The 22997-nt window shown below is 33.3% G+C and overlaps 1 protein-coding gene across 3 annotated transcripts in view; it reads left to right on the forward strand.

The window, feature by feature from the left end:
• The window catches only part of Micu3 (mitochondrial calcium uptake family member 3), a 78641-nt gene that overhangs the window by 27241 nt on the left and 28403 nt on the right, over positions 1 to 22997 (forward strand). For 2 of the 3 annotated variants that reach the window (XM_070016295.1, XM_070016296.1), the window contains exons 3-7: positions 3095 to 3126; positions 7673 to 7751; positions 12569 to 12616; positions 17440 to 17522; positions 19315 to 19386. In XM_070016295.1, the coding sequence (XP_069872396.1) occupies positions 3095 to 3126; positions 7673 to 7751; positions 12569 to 12616; positions 17440 to 17522; positions 19315 to 19386 (314 nt within the window). The remainder of the gene's footprint in view (positions 1 to 3094; positions 3127 to 7672; positions 7752 to 12568; positions 12617 to 17439; positions 17523 to 19314; positions 19387 to 22997) is intronic. The other variant, XM_070016297.1, reaches the window with a different exon arrangement.

Raw genomic sequence — 22997 nt, forward strand, 5'->3', positions numbered from 1 at the left:
TTTGGCACAATGTGGAATTTTAAATATTATTGAATGATCTTTTACAACTTTATTAATAAAGTTGATTAACTTATTTATGAAATAATAATAGATTCATAATGAATTTTGGAGAATTGAATAATGGTGATTCATATAGTACCTGTACATGAGTATTGATATCTGTTTTCATCATCATCCTCATGTTAATTCATAACCATGACCTAAAAATTTATGATATAATGTTGTGATGACATTCATGAGAAAAAAGATGTAGTATATAAATACTTCCTTAAGATTTCTGAAATATTTATACCTCAAATAAATGATAATTAGAAATACATCTATTGATTTTAATTTTGTTTTTGAAAACTAGTTATCTTGTTTTCCTTTTCAAGTAAAATCTAAAAGGTAAATTCCCTCCTTGCACTACCCAATGCTTGATAAGAAATGTACTCATTATCTTACCCATGTAATTGTAACCCCTTTGTACAGTATTTTCACAATAAAAAATAAACAACAAAAATAATTGATTAGTTTTGCATAGCAACAAGAAATTTTCAATTTAGATTTTTGAAAATACGTTATTTTAAAATATTTTAGATATTGAAAGTGTCACAAATACAATGAACATATAAAACATAGTTTAAGAAATAAAATATTTTAATAGAATTAAAGTCTTTCTCACTTGTGATAGTTATATGTATAGTAACTTCATGTGAAATGAGGAAATTAGGAACAGAAAACTCTTTGAAGAACAACCTCAATGGCTCTCCAGTCTTTATTTTAAAAAGCTAATAATATTGAACATGGTACAGTTCCGGCAGAATGAATATATCTTTTGTGAATAATTTACAATAAACTCTACCAAAGTCAAGAGTATGTCTAACTTCCTCCTCTGATAAATAACTTGTGAACATTGCATAAGAGCATGAGCATATACTTTTATGTCATTTACTTTTCTGTAGTCTTGCTACTATATTTCAGGTGCAACAGAATCAAACATATTATTCAAACTGTTCTGTTTATTTTGAAAGTGTCACTGTGAAATGAATGTATGCAGTATCATGGGGTTACATGCTATATTCTAACTTACAGAGCTGTGAATTTAGTCACTTGATTATATGTTTGTACAAACTATCGGAGTAAATCTAAGATATTGTTATGACATACTGATGGAATAAGATGTTGTTATGACATACATAGTTTTGTGAAAATCTGTTTACCAAACTTTTGGAAAATTATTTTAAAGTAAGTTTATCTTAAAGTAAGTTACAATATTATCTTAAGGCTCATACCTGCAATCCTATCTACTAGGAGGCTGAGATCCTGGTTCAAAGCCAACCCAGGCAGGAAAGCGTTTGAGACTCTTATCTCCAATAAACTCAGAAAAAGCTGGAAGTGACACTGTGGCTCAAGTGGTAGAGTGCTAGCCTTGAGTATAAAGAGGCTCAGGGACAGAGCCCAAACCGTGAGTTAAAGCCCAGGACTGACAAAAAGAAAAAAATGAGAGATGTCAACTGGGTGTTAGTAACTCATGCCTGTAATCATAGCTACTCAGGAAGCTGAAATCTGAGAATTGCTGTTCAGAGCCAGCCTGGACAGAAAAATCCTTGAGACTCTCATCTCCAGCTATCCACCAGAAATGGAACAGTGGCTCAAAGGGATAGATTAACTAGCCTTGAGCAAAAAGAGCTTAGGGACAGTGCCCAGGCCCTGAGTTCAAGCCCCACCAACCAACAACAAGAGAGAGAGGTGTCTTTTCTTAGAATTTTGAAATTTGATACCTTGTTAATTATATTTAAATAGCCATCATTGAGATATTGTTAATTATGAAGAAGTAGACATCTAGAAATAATTATTATTATTTTAGTGTAGCTGAAATAATTTTTGCCAGTTTTCCTAATACAGTTATGTTATAGGATATATAAGCCTGGAGATAATTCTTAGGCATTAGGAATTTGCAATGTTTAAATCTGAGCAAAAGAAACAGCAATACTGAATACAAATTTTCCCTAACATAGTGTGATTTGTGGCATATAAGATCTTTGAGGAACAGAAAGATCAGATAAAGAAATTGGTCCCATATAGTATATTCAATTACAACACTCAAGACACATCTACAACAGTTGTAGGAGAAATGGATGATAAATAGGATGGAAATTTCCCTTTCACTTTGCCAGCTCTCCCTGTTATCTCTTTTCCTCTTATTCTTCTTCATTCTTGGTTTTATCTTTCTTCATTCTAGACAGACCTCAGCTATGAATTATTTTCAGGGATATTAATATATCCTAAAGGATTAATATTTTATAAACATCAGAATTTGTACTTTTAATCCTTGAAGATGTTTAATTTGAAAAAAATATTATAAATCCAGAAAGCCATAACATAATATGATTATGGACTAAGTGGTAGCTCACACCTGTAATCTAGGTGTTCAATATGTAAAGATCAAGAGTATCAAGATTCAAGGCCAGCCTGACACAAATTTAGCAAGACCTCATCTCAACAATGGTGTCTATAATGCCAGCTACACTGAAGGCATAGGTAGGCGGTAGATGGTCTGCAGCTGGCTCCAGGCAAAAAAAACTCTGAAAAATAAACCTAAGGCAAAATGAATTGGAGGCATCTTACAAGTGTTAGCATGCCTGCTAACACATGCAAAACTCCAGTACAACAATAACAACACCAAAAAAGATAATTGGGTCCATTGCCCATGGCTCATGCCTGTAATCCTAGTTACTCAGGAGGCTGAGATCTGAGAATCACAGTTCAAAGCCAGCCTGGGCAGGAAAGTCCGTGAGACTCTTATCTCCAGTAAACCACTGGAAAACCAGAAGTGGTGTTGTAGCTCAAGTGGTAGAGCCCTGGCCTTGAGCTGAGGAGCTGAGGGACAGCGTCCAGAACCGACCAAAAAAAATAAAAAGGAAAATGTTTATGGTCTATGAAGTAAATAGATAATATAAAATCATTATGTTTTGGATTTAAATCTTAAGGTTAAAAAAACCTCCGCCTTTTGGACATAAATCCTTGATTTTGAGTTATAGTGGCTTATTACTGAATATAGATACATTTCATATGCATTATTTATTATCTAATTATTTTATATTTATTGTAGTTGCCAAAACATGGAAGTCTCTTTCTAAGCAGGTAAGTTAAAGCTTTTCAAATATGTATGTGTACATATACATATGCACACTTGAACTCATATACATGATACAAATTACTGACAAATTCTGTTAAATCAAATATTTTAAACATTGGCACTCAAAAACTATCAACAGTGTTAAAAGGTCTACAATGTGTGAGAGGATATATTTGCAACTTGGCTAAAAAATAAAAAGAATATCTTGAGTCAGTTGCTGGGTATCACACCTATAATCCTACCTACTCAGGGGGCTGAATACTGAGCTATGAGGATCACAGTTTGAAGCCTGCCTGGACAGGAAAGTCCAATTAAGCACCCAAAAAAAGCTGGAAATGGAGCTCTGGATCAAATGGTAAAGCACTAACCTTGCATAAAAGCTCAAGAACAGCAACTGACCTTAAGTTCAAGCATGAAGACCAGCACCAAAAAAACCCAAAAAACAAAACAAGTATCAGTTGTCACATAGAACTCATGTAATCCAAATAAAAAGATAATTAGCTCAATAAGAAATAAATGGAGAAGCAAGTATTGGTAGAATAGCCAATAAATACCTATAAAGAAAAGTTCAACTTCATTGGTACCTAGGGACATGCAAATTAAACCAATGATGTTAGATTATTTGATATGTTATTTGGCACCATCAAGAAGTCTGATAATGTCAGTAATTAGCAAGGAACTAGTAAGAACATAAATTAGCATATTTAGAAGGGAAGTTAGTCATGGTTAATAAAATTAAATATATATATTGGAAATCCTACTTCCAGGTATGTATGTTTTCTAGAGAAATATCAGCATATTTTGCACCAGCAATTCTATTCATGTTTCTTAAAGCTTTAGTTAAACTAGCAAAAAAAATAGTAACAATATAAATAGAAACAATATAAATAGAAACAATATAAATAGAAACAATATAAATGTCATTCATTAAGGAAATAGATAATATAATTATAAAATATGCATACCAAGGACAAACATAGTAATAGTTGAAATGGATAAATATGTTCTGGCTAAAAGGTTGAGCAAACAGTAAGTTGCAGGAAAAGTAGATTGGCAATTTTTATAATAATGAAAAGATGTTTCCAAGGATGTATGTCAGATCTGTCTTTCTCATAACATGGAGAAGTACTTGCTTTTTTCACTCTGATTCTCCCACAGTAGTTATTGAGAGGCTACATAATGAGTTATGTCATTGCTTTGAAAGTAGATTATCTGTATTTAAATTTTTTCTTGTTTTTTGCTTTCAGATAAATTATCTTTCAAAATAAATTGTTGTACTAAAATATTTTATATTAAAAATATAAGCATTTCAGGAAGTGGCGCTGTAGCTCAAGTGGTAGAGCGTTTGCCTTGAGCTGAAGAGCTGAGGGACAGCGCCAGGCCCAGAGTTGAAGCCCCACAACCGACAAAAAAAAAAAAAATTCATTTGATTTCGGGGCTGGGAAGGTGGCTCAGTGGTAGAGCGCTTGCCTTGCATGCCTGAGGCCCTGGGTTCGATTCCTCAGCACCACATAAGAAAAAAGCCGGAAGTGGCGCTGTGGCTCAAGTGGTAGAGTGCTAGCCTTGAGCTGAAGAGCTGAGGGACAGCGCCCAGGCCCAGAGTTCAGGCCCCACAACTGGACCAAAAAAAAAAAAAAAATATATATATATATATATAAGCATTTCAGAATTTTTTTTTAATTGTATTTTATTTTATTTGAGAACATACTGTACAGAGGGGCTACAATTACATGGGCAGGATAAAAGCATTTCAGAATTTTATGTTAACTACTGTGTTAGTGATAAAAACAAAAGTGAAGAGTATTTCATAGGAAAATGTACCCATGAGATATGAAGTACAAAGGGGATATTATAAAACAGTACCTAGAATGATTTAATATTTGCAGTTTTCTAACTAGCGAATTAAAATGAAAGAAGGCTAAGTAAAGCTGAAGTTTGGTTTGTCTTTGGATTGTTTATCCGTTTTCTTTTCTTTTTCTGTATACATCCTTCCAATAGTATGTATAACTTTAAGAAATTAAATTAAGTTCAGTTTATTTGGTACCTCCTTGCAATTCTGCAGTGTAATCCTGCCAGCAATCACCCAGAGTTAGGGTAAACTCCACTAATATGAAAGAATAGGGCCCAACAAGTTCCCCTACTTTCAATGCTTAGCACATATTCAGTGGTCTCCCATCAGGTTTCGTAATTTATTAGAATGACTTGTAGAACTCAGGAAAATGTTATATTTACAGTTTTATTATAAAGGATACAAATTTAGACACAGAAGCTCTGTGTCCTCACTACACAGAATCAGGGTGTGTCATCTTCCCAGCACAAGTGCTTAAAACAGAAGCTCCATTAAGCTGGATTTATGAGTATAATATAAACCTAAGTATCCCTCTTCTCTCTTAAGAAGTAGAGCTGTTCAGTGTTCTTCCTAGTAACTTCCTTGGGATAATAAATGCAAGTGTAGTTTCCCTCTCAGGAACCCTGGACAGGGACCAATGACATTCTTTTTATAGTGCATTACTGTATTTGAGTCCAAGATAGATAATAAGAGTAAGATTCCTGTGTGACTGAAAAATACAAAGATTTTAATAAATTTTAAAAGTTATTAGTGTTAGCAGAAAAGAAAACGTCACAATGTCAACCTAAGTTCTATCCAGGAAACAGGGATTATAAACTAAAATAATTGCTTAGACTAAACACAGATCTTTGTCATTTACTAATTGTCTATCTAATTTGGCTTAGTTGCTTATCAGTAAAATATACGTATTAAGGATTGTCTTTTTTAAAAATTAAATAAGCTATTGTATGAGTCTATTGCTAATCACAGAAAGTCTTCAATAAAAGGTAGCTGTGGCTTTTCAATCTGAAACTAAAAATTTAAGGTAGAATAGATATTAGAAGACATGGAGGGTTCAAATGGAGAAAGATATATACATGCACTATAAATTAAACTATATAAAGTATACTCAATGATTTTTCTTAACACCTCTCACTCTAACAAACATATTTGAGTTTCTTTTGTCTCAACAGCAATTTTCCCAGCTAGTCATTACTATCACCTGAAAACTTAATTTCCATGCCATTGCTATCAAAATAGACACTTGCTATCACCTTTTGACATCTCTTACCTGAAATGAACATATAACACCATCAAGGAAATGATTATATGAATCCACATGTGGGCTTCAAGAAGTTCACAAATCACCTAAAAAACATTGTTCTTGCCTTTGGCCTTCCAGATATTTTCTTACTTTTTCTGAATAGATCATCATTGCAATTAAGAAAAGGTAGTATATGAATGCACAAAGATTTTTAGTTACTACTGCTTTAGGAGGCATTAGAAGTATTCTCAAATTTGGATGTGTGCAAAAATCACCTGTAGATCTTACAAGACATGCAGATTTTGTTCATGAGTTCTGGAATTGGGACTGACATTCTAAATTTCTACAAGCTCTCAGATGACACCAGATTTTTGGGAGCTACAAAACAGAAGCATCAGATTAACAAATAAACATGGTCTCTCCATTTGGATTTTTAATTGCACTAATGAGGATAAGTTTTAAATTTCAAAATATTTTAAGTTGTTTTTCAAAATCTCTTAAACAAATTTCTTCATAATTAAGTAGCCCAGTTTTAGCTCTGAGCTACAATAAATTTTTAAAAATGCAAAATGAACTTAAGACATTAATATTATAATATTAATATGTGAGTATGAGTAATGATTCAAATGCTTAATTTTTCCAAAAATTTCCCTGCATCAGTGATACTTTGATTTTTAAAGATGAAATTTTAAGATTAGGAGACAAATTTAAACTGGTAACTACAATTCAGTAGATTACTGTTCTCCAACTTTATCAGATGTCAAAATTCTTTGAATCACCATTAAAATTCTCTATATGTCCTTTTATCATATTCCTTTTGTTGTTGTGGGGTCTGAACTCTGGGCCTGGGCGCTGTCCCTCAGCTCTTCAGCTCAAGGCTAGCACTCTACCACTTAAGCCACAGTGCTACTCCTCGCTTTTTCTGCTTATGTGGTGCTGAGGAATCGAACCCAGGGCCTCATGGATGCAAGGCAAGCACTCTACCACTGAGCCACCTTCCCAGACCTATCATATTCCTTTAAAAAAATTATTTTTTTACTGACCCCCCCCCCAATCTTACAGTGCAACAAAGAAGAGTGTGGAGCCAGATGATCACCTCTGACCTTGATTTTAAAAATCCATATAGCTTTTCTAAAACTATCCCTTTGTAACTGGCTCCAGAATATAAAATTCATATTTTGTCTTAATTTGGTTGTCTTATTCTTTCCAGTTATTAAAGTTATCTGATATCTTAGGTCTAATCAAACTTAATGTTGCGTATTTCTCATATATTGTATTTTCATTGTGGACTGATATTGGGTATTGTGGTTGCATGAGCCACAGCCAGAGAATAGGACAGGTAATATACATTGTAGGTCCTTGAAATGAATAATTTTTTCTGGGGTGGACATTTAATTTTTATAATTAATGTTAAAAAATGACTGCCTACTGATTGGTATTATGATGCTTCCTGTTACAGGAATTGAATCAAATGCTTTCAGAAACACCACCAGTTTGGAAGGGGTCATCAAAACTATTCCGAAATCTTAGAGAAAGAGGTAAGCTAACATGAGTACCTATGCATTTTATTCATATACTCATGTTCTTTCCATATCTAATGTAATTATATTTTATGTATGTATGCACAGAGAAAATAAACTAGAATAAAAAATGGTTGTGAGAGGAGTTATGAGCATTTCCAGGTAGCAATGTGACTGGCACTTCAACTTGGTACCTGATGCTTTTGTTCATTGGCTAGTGCTGTACTGAGTCAGGCCTCCAACTCCGGTTTTATGTTACTTGTATGTGTGTGTGCGTATGTATATGTGTATATATATTTCTTTTTTTTCTTTCTTTTTCTTTTTTTCTTTTTTTTTTTTTGTCAGTTGTGGATCTTGATCTCTGGCCCTGGGTGACGTCCCTGAGCTCTTCAGCTCGAGGCTGGCACTCTACCACTTTAGCCACAGAGCCACTTCTGGCTTTTGCCATTTATATGGAGCTCAGGAATCGAACCTAGGGCCTCATGCATTCAAGGCAAGCACTCTACCACTGAGCCACCTTCCCAGCCCAATATTTCATTTTTTTAATGTAGTGTTTCTAAAGATACTATACAGAGGGGTTACAGTTACATGAACAAGGTAATGAGTCCATTTCCTATTGAGCATTTTTACTCCCTCCTTTGTTTTTCCCCTACTATCCCTTAGTTGTAAAGTTTGTTTTCAACATAGTGTCTTGTACATCTCGTTGTTACAATGGGTCATTCTATATCTTTATTTTAGCATTTTGTTACCCTCCACCACCACCAAATTAGAAAAAATGTATATACAGGATGCAGGGCAATGGAATCAAATACAGTGAAAACAGGAGTTATACCTGGGGGAAGAACATACAAAAAGAAACAAAAAAAATCACATAGTACATGATAAGTACATTAAAAACAACAGCAAGAAAGATTTTTTAAAAAACGGACTATAAACTTTTTAAAAACATTTTCAACTGTATTAAAAAGCATAGATTATATATACCCATAAAAATCATTTTTCCAAAATACTCGGTCTTCAACTATTTCTTTTTCTTTCTTTTGCTTCTACGAAAGTATAGACAGTCTTAAATTTAGTCAATATGAAGAAATACTGACTGTAGTTTAGTAGCCAAATTTGAACACATTCTATAGACAACAACTGCAAAGTCCACCTATTTCAGCTTAACTCTGGTACTGTTAATCCATGTATCTAAGTTTATTAATTCGTACATTCACTTGCAATCAAATTATAGGCTTTTAGTTTTCTTTCACAATATATTTTCTGTACATATTTATACAAAAAAATCTTCATTCTTAAAAAGTAAAATTTCTTAGAAATGTACTTGCTTATATTTTCAAATATAGCAATATGTAAAATTTAAATAATGAAGAAATTATATAAACAGTCATATTTTCCTTTTTTATATATCTCAAGTACTGGTTTGAAAATATTATAATTACTCTAGCATGAAACAAATACTTAAAGGCACAGCTATAATTTCTAAACTGAGTAAATAGAATTACAAATTCACATTGCTTCCAACTGGTTCAAATGGAATCTGAAAGAAAAGAGATCCCTTATCTTTTTTACATTTTCTAACTAGAGCTTTGAGTCTTTAAGGAATATAGACCCTTTAAACACTCATAAAGAGTTAGACATGGTGGAATATGCCTATAATCTCAATTACTCATGAGACTGAGGCAGAAGAACCATGAATTTCAGGCCATTCTGGACTAGAAAACCTCTTCTCAGAACAGAAAAGTCTTTTAGAAATATTTTTCTGGAATCTGTCTTAATGATTATCATTCAGAGGCCAGGTGTGGTGGCTCACACCTAGAATATCACCCAGGAGGCAGTAATCAGAAGGATTATGATTTGAGGCCAGCCTGGGTAAAAATAAACTAAAAGCAAAAGTACTTAATTGGTACTGTACTTGCCTAGCAAGTGTGTATAAAGCCTTGAATTCAATCTCTACCACTATTGTGATTTTAGAGTGAGATGGAAGAATCAGGAATATTTGAAACTCTAAAGAAATAGATAAGTATGATAAATTTCAAAAACTTTCCTTAATGCATGTCATGGGAAAATACAAATTGGATTAAATATCATCCTAGAACAATGAATACATGGGAGAAGAATGTTCTTTTCAGTCAAAGAAGAAGTTGAATCTAGAAGCCCTGAGTTTAGGCTGATCCCCATGTTTTACATGCATTTGCATTTTTCCATGGAAAAGAATGCACTTAACATTCCCTGTCTGCAGGGATGGAAATGTTAAGTTTCTCTGTTGCCTCATTGCTAACCACTAGCTTTATTGTGGTAGTGGGCACTTCAGAGATGGCTAGTGTAACTCAAGAACTGCATTTTTTATATCAATTAATTTAAATTTAAATAACTACACTTGGCCAGTGGCTATTCTGTAGAATAATTTGTATCTATATCATATTGATACATAATGTCAAGATTTTCAAATCATGATCCCAGAACATTTTCAAACTTAGGTTAAGTGAGGTAGAATAACATGGAAATACTTGATTTAAAAACAATTAATAGGGCTGGGAAGGTGGCTCAGTGGTAGAGCGCTTGCCTTGCATGCCAGAGGCCCTGGGTTCGATTCCTGAGCACCACATAAGCAAAAAGAAAAAAGCCGGAAGTGGTGCTGTGGCTCAAGTGGTAGAGCACTAGCCTTGAGCTGAAGAGCTAAGGGACAGCGCCCAGGCCCAGAGTTCAGGCCCCAGAACTGGACCCCCCCCAAAAAAAAAACAGTTAATAAAAATTAGGTGGCAGGGAAAATTAAAACTAAAGCTTTAAAGTTGTTGTAGATTAATTTTAAAATAAAATTTATGAGCTTAAAGTACTAGTAAGAAAAGTCATAGTTAAAAACTGACATGCAACATTTATGAAAATGGGTATTACATAGTGAACTTTAATGCTAGATATGAATGGTGATAATGATACAGAAATATCAAAATGCAGTGCTTTTAAGGAGGCATATCCTTTACTATTTTTCATTGAATTTTTCAAAAAAAATATAGCCCAGACTTTCTTGAATTTGCAGTCCTCCTGTTTCAGCTTCCCAAGTGCTAGATTTTAGTTGATATCTTTTTAAAAAAATTTTTTTGCTGTTCTTATGATTGTACTCTATGCTTAGCATTTGTTTTTATTATTTGATATTGGGTATTCTAAATAAATTGAAGGGTTATCTTCCATTTTTTATCTCTGAAAATGATACAAATCAACAATCCATTTTCAGCAATATTTTTCATTTTCCTTAACCATTTTTATTAAATTACATTAACTGTTTGTTCTTCCTTTCTATGAATTAAGCCACCTCAGTAACCCTAAGCAAAGTGCCTGCATAGTTATCAGCAGGACTTTCATTGTTACATATTCCTCTATGAGGGAAATCTTGAATTAACTATCAAATGAAAGTTGTGCAGTAGTTCTTGGAGTTCTTTATGCCAACTTGTAACTCTTTTGTACTGTTCCAAGTAAGTTAGCAAGTCTTTTACCCAATCCCCTTTTTCCTCTTGCATTTATTCTTTCTTTTTTTTTTTTTTGAGGGATCTCTTTGAACTCTGAGTATTGTATCTTTATATACATTGACCATTTCAGAACCTTTCTCCCATAACATCCATAGCAGTCAACCAGAACTATCTGTCTATAGGTCACACTAGAATAGTATAAACAAAGCCTCCTGGGTATTTCAAACTGCCTGACAGTGACTCTTCTCTTTGTTCTGTGACAAAGATGGTAGCCTCAAAGAATATCACATAAAATACAGATATAGAGTCCACATTTGATTATTGAAGGTTCTTTCATACTCTTTTACTGAACATAAAAACTATTCTATACACAAATATTGTAGTCTTATTCCTGATTTTAAATTTCTCTACCTAGGTGGTATTAAGCCATTAATTTTTGTTTGAAGTACTATGGTCCAAAAGAAAAAGAAACAAGATATATATTTTGACAGTAAAAAAATTTGTAACTATAAAGTTGTTTTCTTTATTTTTGTTATTGTTGTTTTTCTACCAGTCATGGGGCTTGAATTCAGGGTCTAAGCGTTGTTCGTGAGCTTTTTTACTAAAGGCTTGCACTTTACCACTTGGATCATAGTTACACTTCTGGTCTTTTTGATGGTTTATTAGAGATAAGAATCTCATAGGCTTTCCTACCTGGTCTGGCTTAGAACCAGGATCCTCAGATCTCAGTCTCCTGAGTAGCTAGGATTATAGTTGTGAGCCACCGGTGTCCCACTAAAGTTCTATTTATTTATTTTTTATTTACTTACTTATTTACTTATCTACTTATTGTCTGTTGTGAGGCTTGATTTCTGGGCCTGGGTGCTATCCCTCAGCTCTTCAGCTCAAGGCTAGTGCTCTACCACTTGAGCCACAGCATCACTTCCAAAAGCTTTATTTTTAATGCAATACAAAAATCACATATTGAAAATGGAATGTGTAAATGTTTTGTTACTAAAAAGCAATTAAGATCTTACAGTATTAACCATTTCTGATCTTTTTATGTTCGATTTAACAATTAACAAATTTAAAAGTTACAACTCTTAAGTAAGCACTACAATTTTTCTACTTTGCCAATATACTTGAGAACATTAATTGGTGCTTTATGTTGATTCTGTAGTGGTATGTGGAACAATTAAAATTATTGCTGCTTTTGTAATGATTTTATAATTATGTAGTCTCATTTAAAACTATTTAGCATCTGCTTTAAAGCTAAAACTCATTACAGCATCTAACAAACAGAATATTTTACTATTACATATATGAAGATAGAGTAATATTTTATAATTGGTATAGAATAGTAGTTTATAATTGGTATTATTTTTCTTCTAGGTGTGATTTCTTACACAGAATATCTTTTTCTTTTATGTATTTTAACAAGTAAGTATACTCATTAAATCTTATTTCTAGATGTACTTTTTATTTTTTTTTAAATCTTAATCTTGGCAAAGAGATCTTTCTTAGCTTTTCTTACTGTTGAAAAATCACTTTGGAAGTATGTATACTGTTCTGTAAAATTCATGTCCTAATGCTATATAAAATGTTAAATTTATCACTATCACATAAATACTTTTATTTATGGTATGGTAATAGGTGTTCATAATAAGATGTTGGATTATCTATCAACCTTTTCAGTTTCAATTTACATGAAACTCCAAAGGTCAAGATATACATAATTTGTAAAGTTCCCAGTAAACTCATTTGCATCAGATTTTCTACAAGGCTACTGTGAGAGAATGAGGCTTGACTCCCTAGCTGGTGACTGTCAGAATGCCCATCTTCTCACTCGTAGAGTACTTTTGCTCTTCTCTTTCTCTCATATGTAGCATTTCTTAGAAAGTAGGTGAAGAATTTACTAAAGCTTTCAGTTCAGTTTCTTTGCATTTAATGGAGGAATTGTCTGCCGTATTTGTTGTGCTCCAGCCATCTGGCCTTTCCATTTCTTGAATTTCCACCTCAGGGATTTGTTATTTGTGCCTTCAGTTGCCTTACTCAAGATTCTTGTGAGAATAAACATTCAGGTTTCTTGAAAAACATGGAAACTTAGAAATCTTTACTTGAGGGGCTGGAAAGTGGCTCAGTGGTAGAGCACTTGCCTTGAATGCTTGAGGCCCTGGGTTCAATTCCTCAGCACCACATAAGCAGAAACAAAAAAGCTGGAAGTGGCACTGTGGCTCAAGTGGTAGAGTGCTAGCCTTGAGCTGAAGAGCTGAGGGACAGCGCCCTGGCCCAGAGTTCAGGCCCCACGACGATCCAAAAAAAAAAAAAAGAAATCTTTACTTGATCATCCTCTCAAACAGTTCCCTTCCTCGTGACTCTAGTCCATTTTCAATGTTTTATTTTCTTCATAACACAATTTATTTAAATGTATTATTGGTTTTGCATAGTGTTACATTGAGTTGTAAGATCTGTGTTAGCAAAATGTTACATTTTTTCTCCTTTTGTATCAGCACCAATGAACCCTCTCAGAAAACAGTTGGTGATCATAACACAATTTATTTAAATGTATTATTGGTTTTGCATAGTGTTACATTGAGTTGTAAGATCTGTGTTAGCAAAATGTTACATTTTTTCTCCTTTTGTATCAGCACCAATGAACCCTCTCAGAAAACAGTTGGTGAATAAAGAAGGAAATGAAGGAATATTACTCTTGGAATCTCCAATGTGGGGAATACATCTAGAACATGTATTCAAACAAGCATCAATAAAATTCTCTCAGTAGAAGTAGTTTTAAAATACCTAGTACTTCTATGATTAGAAAATTCACTCTATGCCATTCTTAATGGTGTTATCTTCAGTTTTGTTGTAGGAAGTTTTGTAGAGGAGAAAAGGGAATATGCACACATGTATGTTTCAAAAATTATTTTGTACCGGTGGACTCACACCTGTAATCTTAGCTACTCAAGAGGCTGAGATCTGAGGATCCCAGCTCGAAGCCAACCTGGACAGAAAAGTCCATGAGACTTTTATCACTAATAAACTACTCAGAAAAGGCCAAAAGTAGAGCTGTCACTCAGTGGTAGAGCACTAGCCTTGAACAAAAAGAAGCTCAGGGATAGTGCTCAGGCCCTAGGTTCAGGCCCTAGGACTGGCGCGCGCGCATGCACGCACACACGCGCACACACACACACACACACACACACACACACTTATCTTGTTTTTATTTTTTTGTTCTTTTTCTTTTATTCTTTTTCTTCTAAAAACACAATGAGAATAAAATATTACTGCTGAGTAGTAAAAATTGTGCATTGGGTGATACCTGTGTTGATAGCATGTAGAAGTCAGATTACAAGTCCAATTGATGAAGTATGCTAATGTGGAATTAGTGTTCGTGTCCGGAAGTATCTCAAGGATGTAAAGGAAAGTCATTCTGTCAGCTACAATAGCTTTCGATGTAAAATTATAAGTTGTGAAGACCTGAACAAGCAGAGTTAATAAAAATAGGAACATTGCTGGTTAGGAAAGCCATTAGTAGAGATGGGAGAGGGAGTAATTGAAGGGTACATGAACAAGCAGTTTTGTTTTCTTACTTCAGAAAGGGTAGGTAGGATCTTTCAGTGCTGTGAAACTTCCTTTGAGGTTTCCAAGAAAATTCTAGGTAGAGACAGAAAAATCTGTGGTGTTTAGAATAGAATTCAAAAAACCATGTGAGACTACATAATCTGTGATGGCTGTCTGTGTTTTTCCTCTCTACCTTTGATTCCTTTTCTTTTCACTTTATACAATGCTTACAAAAGTCTGTATTTTTTTTACAAGAGCTTTTTAAAATCTTAAAAACTTATCATAGTGTAATTTTTCCCCTTCTTGGTGAATGGTAACAAAAATAAGCCTAAATTCCTAAAAACACATTCAAGAAATGAGCTACCATAAGAGTGTGGTTCTGTTTGTTTAAGAGACACCATGACTGGTTAACAGAGTGGGGCTATATGCTTCTTTTTTGCCAAGAGGATTTCACATCAGCAAGTGCGTCTGGGGATGGCTAGTGTGGAGTCCCCTGTAAAGCATTTTGCTAGGCATCAGAAAAGAAAAGTCACATCTTCAGATAAAGGTGTATCTACTGAGCTCTTCTTTGAAGGAGGAGGGCATTTTTTTGTTCACGTTTTCTTCTTTATGCTCTGCAAATGAAAAGTGGAAAGAGCAAGCTCATTGTAAGGTTTGGTTAAATGAGTTCAGAGTAAGTGAAAGACTGTCTCAGAAAAGCGCTTGTTACTTGCTTTTTCTAGGCATTGGAAATTATTATTATTAATTGGAAATTATTCAGTCCACCTTGACATTCCCTTTTAAGCCTCTAGAAGTTTAAACCCCAATCTATGCTCTATTCCTATAGGGCATTTCAGTTGTAATTTTTCTGAAGAATTGAAACTGGCTCACCATGTCATATTTTTATTTTTTTGCAACTTCAAGTAGTTGCATTTATTGAAAAGCTTTCAAATATAATGATAGTTTCCTTTTTTAGCAAGTAAACTTTGGATGTTTCTTTATTTTGTGTGCCATTCCTGAGGCTTAAACTTAGGGCCTGGGTGCTATCCCTGAGCTTTTGTGCTCAAGGATAGGACTCGACAGCTTCATTTCCAGCTTTCTGGTAGTTAATTGGAGATAAAGACTCTCATGGACTTTCCTGCCCCAGCTGGCTTTAAAATGTGATCCTTAGAGCTCAGCTTCCTGAACGGCTAAGATTACAGACAAGGGCTAGCTGGATATTTACTTTTAGAGAAAAAGCAATCAAGTGTCTCTTTTAATACGCTGCAATAAGTATCACATAAGTTCTTTAAATGTATCTTGTCAGTTCTGTTATTAAGTCTGTTAACATATGAAGCAGACATAGGTGTACTCCTATGCAGCTTTCATTACACTTAATTAATAGTAATACACTACTTTTAATTTCTTGGTTTAAAAATATTTCTTGTGGAGTCTATACTGCTTGCCAAAGTGGTTGAACAAATTTACACTCCCATCAGCAATACAGTAGGGTTCCTTTCTGGCCACATCCCCTCCAGCATCTGTTGTTATTAGAGTTCTTGATTATAGCCATTCTAATTGGGGTGAGGTGGAATCTCAATATTGTTTTGATTTGCATTTCTTTTACCGATAAAGAAGTTGAGCATTTCTTCATGTGTCTATTGGCCGTTCTTATTTCCACTTCAGAGAAGTTTTTCTTTAAGTCTTTAGCCCGCTTATTTATTTATTTATTTATTTATTTTTAAAGCATCATTTCTTCCTTTTTTTATTTTTTTATTGTGGAAATACTGTACAGAGGGGTTACAATTACATAGCCCACTTATTTATTAGGCAGTTGTTTCTTTGTATAGAGCTCCCCTATGACCCAGCAATTCCACTTTTAGGCATTTACCCAAAAAATCACAAACAAGGCCATACCAAAGCTACCAGCACAACTATGTTTATCGCAGCATTATTTACCATAGCTAAGATATGGAACTAACCTAGATGCCACTCAGTAGATGAATGAATCAAGAAGATGTGGTATGTATATACAATGGAATTCTATGTCTCCATCAGAAAGAATGACATTGCCTCATTTGTTAGGAAATGGAAAGACTTGGAAAAAATTATATTAAGTGAAGTAAGCCAGGCCCAAAGAAATATAGGTCCCATGGTTTCCCTTATTTGCAATGACTAGTACATGTGTAGGATAAGCAGAAAAGGCCAAAAGCTATGTACATATGACCATATAAGATTATGTTAAGCGAAATGAACCCTAAGATAGGGACACAATATCTTTTTTTCTTTCTAGCTATTGTTTCTAACATTTATAATGTACCATGTGATTTTTTTTGTTGCTTTGTATATTTCTCCCCCACAATATTACCCCTGTTTTCACTGTATTTGATGTCCTTGCCCTGCTTCTTGTATATACAATTCTCTAATTGGGAAGGTAAGGGAAAAAACCAAAATGCTTAAAAAAGGATACAGGTTGACCCATTGTAACAATGAGATGTACATAACACTGTGTTGAAAACGAACTTCACAACTTCGGTGTGGGGGGGAGGGTAGTTGTAGAGGTGGGAGGGAAGGGATGGTGGGGGAAAACAAAGGAGGAGGCAATCATCCTCAATAGGACTGTAACTCCTCTGTACAACATTTTTACAACAAAAACGTACAAAAAAGTGCATCTATATAGCATATGTATAACTTTACAACTAATAGAGATTTTGTGATTGAACATTTTTTCTTTTTTATGGCAGAGCCACATGCGGGTTTTAGGATAGCTTTCAACATGTTTGACACTGATGGCAATGAGATGGTGGACAAGAAGGAGTTTTTAGTGGTATGTATATTATAAGCATTTTCTCAATCATTAAGTATTACCTTATATTTTTATGCTTTTGAATTATTTGGAGTACTGCTGTTGAGAGAAAGTGAAAAAAATTAGATTTTTATCTTAATTTAATAAACAAGCATATCTTTAGAATAATATTTAGATTGTGAAGATATGAATTATTATATTCTACTGGGAAGTTTGAATGTGTCAGGTATGTTTTACTGGATGGATAAAGGAGATTCTAATTTCCCAGTTAATATTCACTCTCCATCGTATCAGCCACCTCTCGCCATAGCTCTTTGCCATAGGATCTTTCTTTTCTTATCATAGTAAGTCTCATGTCTTCCTCTTTCCTTTTTTCTTCCGTTGTCTTAGTGACTAACAGCTGACAGCTTTTAGGTGTTTATCCCTTGGTATTTCTGATCTTACTGGTGGTGCAGCATCGGTCCTGGTCTGACAATGTCACGTCTTCAGTTGTGCTCACTTGTCCTACCTCTCAGAATTTTTCTTTCTTCTTACTTGTGTTTTCCTCTTTATTTTATTTTATTTTATTGTAAAGATGATGTACAGAGGGGTTACAGTTACATAAATAAGGTAATAAATATGTTTCTTTCCATACAGTGTTACCCCTCCCTCATTTTTTCCTCCCTCACCACTTCCCCTCCCCCCCCCAAAGTTGTAAAGTTCATTTCCAACGTAGTGTCTAGTGAGAATTGCTTTTACATTGGTTTATCCTTTCTACCACCATTTCGGTGATCTGTTTTTGTATCGATTCTGCTTTTGTTCTTAAATAAAAATGAATGTTAATTTATTCTTTAGATTATTTATTCTACTTTAATATTACAAAAACTTGCTTTTCTTTAAAGTTGTAATTGATCTTTTTAGTTGCCTCATATTTGATATATGATTGCTTGCTTGCAAAGAACTCCTAAGAGCAGGAGACAAAGTTGGACTAAGTTATTTAAAATCTAAAATTTTATCAAGCAATATTTTTTATTTTCAACAATTATCAAAGGTGAAATAAAACTGAGATTGTTGTTCAGATTATGCAGACCAGAACAATGAACTCTGATGAAACAGGATTCCACTTCTTTAAGTTACAGAATTTTAAAGATGAAATAATACCATTTATAATAATATTAGTTAACATTTACTGAGAAGCTTCTATGGAAAAATTAGTAAGTAATCAATTACTTGTAACATTTATTTGAAACAAAATTCTATAAAGTAAGGAATTTTCTCTGTGTTATAGATATGGAAAACAAGCCTTAGGTATTTAAAGTAACTTTCCCAAGAAATTATGCCTAGAGAGCCTATTCTCAGTCACCTGAAAGACATTACAGAGGCTAGTCATGATGTTACCTACTGTTTTCACATAAGAGCATACTGGAGCTCCATGAATGTTGAGTGCTCTAAGTAATAAAATTAATATGTGTCAGAAGCTAGACTCCAACCCAGAGTTGTTGAGTACTATTCCAATATCGTTTATATCCTAGTAGACTTCATTTTTTTTTTCTGTGTATATTTCAGACTGCATATCTCTGTGTCTGGGTGAGAAAATATAACTAACATTAAGCACATTTAACTTAACAGTGTTTTTCAGTACCAAATAATATAATTTTCTTTACATAGGAAAATATTAAAATCATACATACACACACATATAAAGCAGAGTAGTTTAAAAGAACTTGGCTAATGAACTTATTTTCATTGTTTCTTAGGGTCTACTTAGCACAGAGTGGTAAGTAGATGCCTCAAAACCTTTGATGAATTTTGATTCTTAATTTTTTTCTTTCAGCTTCAGGAGATATTCAGGAAAAAAAATGAAAAGAGAGAAACTAAAGGAGATGAAGAAAAACGTGCTATGCTGGTAAGACATACTTTACATAATTTCCAGTGATTTTTCAGGTGAAAGTTTACTCATGTTGAAAACCAGTAAACTAATACTTTGGAGCCTGTTTCTTTCTTGAAAACTTTCTTATGCACTTAGGTAGAAAAATTGCTTCAGTATTTATATACATCAATATCAATATTTGCTTCAAATATTGATATTAAGCATCTGTACCCATAGTCATGGTCATTAAATCATTTTTCATCTGTATTGTTGTTATCTGTGAGATTTGAAGGGTATATTATATAGTGGATTAATACAGATCATTATGCATGTAAAAATTTAAAGGTGAATTGCAAAGATTTAATTATAATGTGAATGAATTTAATGATAAGTAAACAATATGAATGTTGAAGCAAATAAAAAGAAAAATGTTTTCTATTACTAGAAACAATTACTATAAATTATTTTTATATTATGCATAATATTATTGTCTATCCTAAAGTTAGAATTAAAGGACATTTCCTTCAATCTTCCTAACAGGTTTCTGTTATCACAAATATCCTATATATAGGCCAGTTCACTTAGTACAAATAACAAGCAGATGTAGAGACCTGATTATCAGGCATATGCTAAGTACTTTGCATGCATTTACTTCATTTAATCTGTCCAACTATTCTCTTATTGTCCATAATGAAATCTGAAAAACTGATCATTTAAAAAGCTATCTTCACTGGGAGAGAGCGAGGGAAGGGGTGACATTGCCCAAAAAGAAATTTGCTCTTTACTTAGGTAATAACTGTAACCCCACTGTACATCACCTTTATTATATAGGTATTAAACAAGATTTGAATTTATAACTATTTCCAAAACCTGCACTTTAGCCATTGTGCATATTTCTTCACTACTACTTAGACACTAGAAATAGTGAATTTTGTTGGTATGCAATTAATTGTTAATTAATTTGCAATAAATGGTTCTGTGCAGTAACTTTACTAGTCTACATTAAGTTAAAATTATTACCTATTTCTATTACTATATATATTTCTTAGTTCTATGTATTAGTTTTTTAATACCTTGAACTGCTATAGCAGATGGGTACCATATTCAATCCCAATATATTTAAACACATATTACTTCATAGGTATTGGCTGTGGCATTATTATCAATAGTTGATAAACCTTCACTAATATACTATTGAAAAATGTTGAAGACGGTCTTTAAAAATTAAATAGCTAATTGTAATGTTAGTAAAGCAGTAAAAGGGATATTAGTAGTAACCTAAATCAGGTCTCTCAAATAGTAATTAATAAATCCTATAGCAATAACCCCATCAAGTGTATTAAAGAAGATTAAATTAATTAAATTTTATTTCTTATGTATAATACACTGAAAGAATAAAGTTATTCTAATTTTGGTAGATTATTTTTACCAATCATACTATTGGCAAGTTGTTAATAAAATATTTAAGGAGTTTGAATTATGATAATAAATCTGTTAGTAACAAAGTAGTATTTCAATGGACAGGAAGGAATTTAATTGTTTTATTTGTTTGTAGTATTTCAGAGAGGATTTGTGGATCTTCAAATAAAAATATAATATGATTTTCATCACTAACATTTATTACTCAAGTATATATACCTGGTAACAAAGGTGGAGAGGAAAGAGAAAAGCACTAATACATAATAGGAAAATATTAGTGCAAAACTCGGTTCTGAGCTGCACTGAAATCAAGAGAATTTAACATAAATATTTTATAATAGTGATCTAAAATAAAATCTTAACTTGGATTAGTTAGGGCACTAACTAATCTGTTGGAATTATGAAATGTATATACCGGCTTGCCCTGGGTTATATTGTTTTATATGCATATAGTTGAATGAAGCCTTCCCTAGTAAATATATCAGGATGAAGACTTAGTTAAAGAACAGATCAAACTAGCATGTAAGTAAAATAAGCACTAAAGTAAGGACTGCAGTAAGCACTAAAGACATTGGTCTTTTCAGAAGTGTTTGTCTTATATAATTTAAATAATACTCTTAAAATCTCATTTATATAATTTAACTACCAGATTCATTTTTAAAACAATTCAGGTATAGTACTTAGTTTAGCCTCTGATTAACATCATTATTTGGTAATATAGCTGTCTATAAATACTCATTACTATGCTTCATATTCGTGATGATAATTGTAACTTAATTTCAATAATGCTAATCTGAACTGACTTTTTGAGTACTAGGGATTGCTAGGTCATTACCCTACTACTGTAACCATGCTCCCATGCTTAGTTTGCAGTTCAAATAGTGTCTCACACTTTTTCTCAGGCCAGCCTCAGAATATGATCTTCCTACCTCTACCTCCCAAACAGCTGGGATTATAGACATGTACCACTGTGCCCAATATATAATTTTCTTTTAGTTACTTTGTAGAGGATCCTTTTGAATGTAGTGTTGTGTTTGTCAAGGTGATAGAAATGAAAATACAATTCCAAATCTTCTTTTCTTTCTTCTTTTTTTTCTGTACTGGGGATTGAGAATCTAGCCTTGTGCTTGCCTAGCAAGCTATGCCTTAGCTATGCCCCAGTCCTTTTGCTTTTGAGGCTTATGCTTTTGTCCACATTGGCCTTGGACTGTAATTCACCTACCTCTGACTCCCAAATAACTAGGACTACAGGCATGCACCAACACTCCTGACCTTGTATATATTATTAAAACATTTTTCTTGATTTTTAAAGGTCTAAAACTTAGCTTTTTAAAAATATGGTTTGCATCAAAGAGACATTGTAACCAGAGACTTAAATCCAGAATGAATATATATATTTATATATATATATTATATTAGTATTACCTCTGCTTCTGCCACTCATTGCTTATGTGATCTTGAACAAGATTCTTTACCCCTTTGCCTCTGTTATTTTTATAGTTGGGGGTAATAGAAATAATGACCACACTGATTTTTTATGGGGATTAAATGAATTAAAATATATCGCTATTAAACAGTATATGAAACATATAAACTCCTAAGAGTAGCTAATGAAAGACTGCATAGAACCACATAACCAGTTACTTTAAACTGAAATTTAACATACCCAAATAAAATTAAACCCAAACTAAATTTTAAAATCTTTTTATATTAAAACATAAAACTGCTGCAGAAGGAATGAAATGAATAGAGCCCTCAGTAAGACACTGACATGCTAAACTCTGTGCTACATCCATAATAATTGTTATTCCCATTTAGTCCTCGTTATAGTTTTCACAGGTAAGTTCTGTACCTGTTTTATGGAAGAGAAACCATCTTGAGTTAATTAATTTGTTTAGTGTCATAGCATTGATAGAAGCAGAGCAGGATTCCAGAGCAGATCTCTCATACCATTTCCACTTTCATGCTGCTACATCTAGAGTTTTCCCATCCCATGTAAAATTTCTGAAACTTGTCTAAATAAAAGTGCATATGTAAAAGGAACATGTTTTATTCAGTGCAATAGTGCTTCTAGGTTACAATGAAGATGTTTGAAATGAGCACAAGCTCATTTACCGTTTAATTACATTAGTCTTAAAACCTTTGCTACTCATCTTTAACATTTACCCCACTTGTATCATGTGCGTGCTCTATATATAGAATGTAGCATAATGATTTGCCCTTCCTAA

This window comes from Dipodomys merriami, unplaced genomic scaffold (genome assembly GCF_024711535.1).
Source record: "Dipodomys merriami isolate MVZ:Mamm:240054 unplaced genomic scaffold, mDipMer1.0.p SCAF_12, whole genome shotgun sequence".
NCBI lineage: Eukaryota > Metazoa > Chordata > Mammalia > Rodentia > Heteromyidae > Dipodomys > Dipodomys merriami.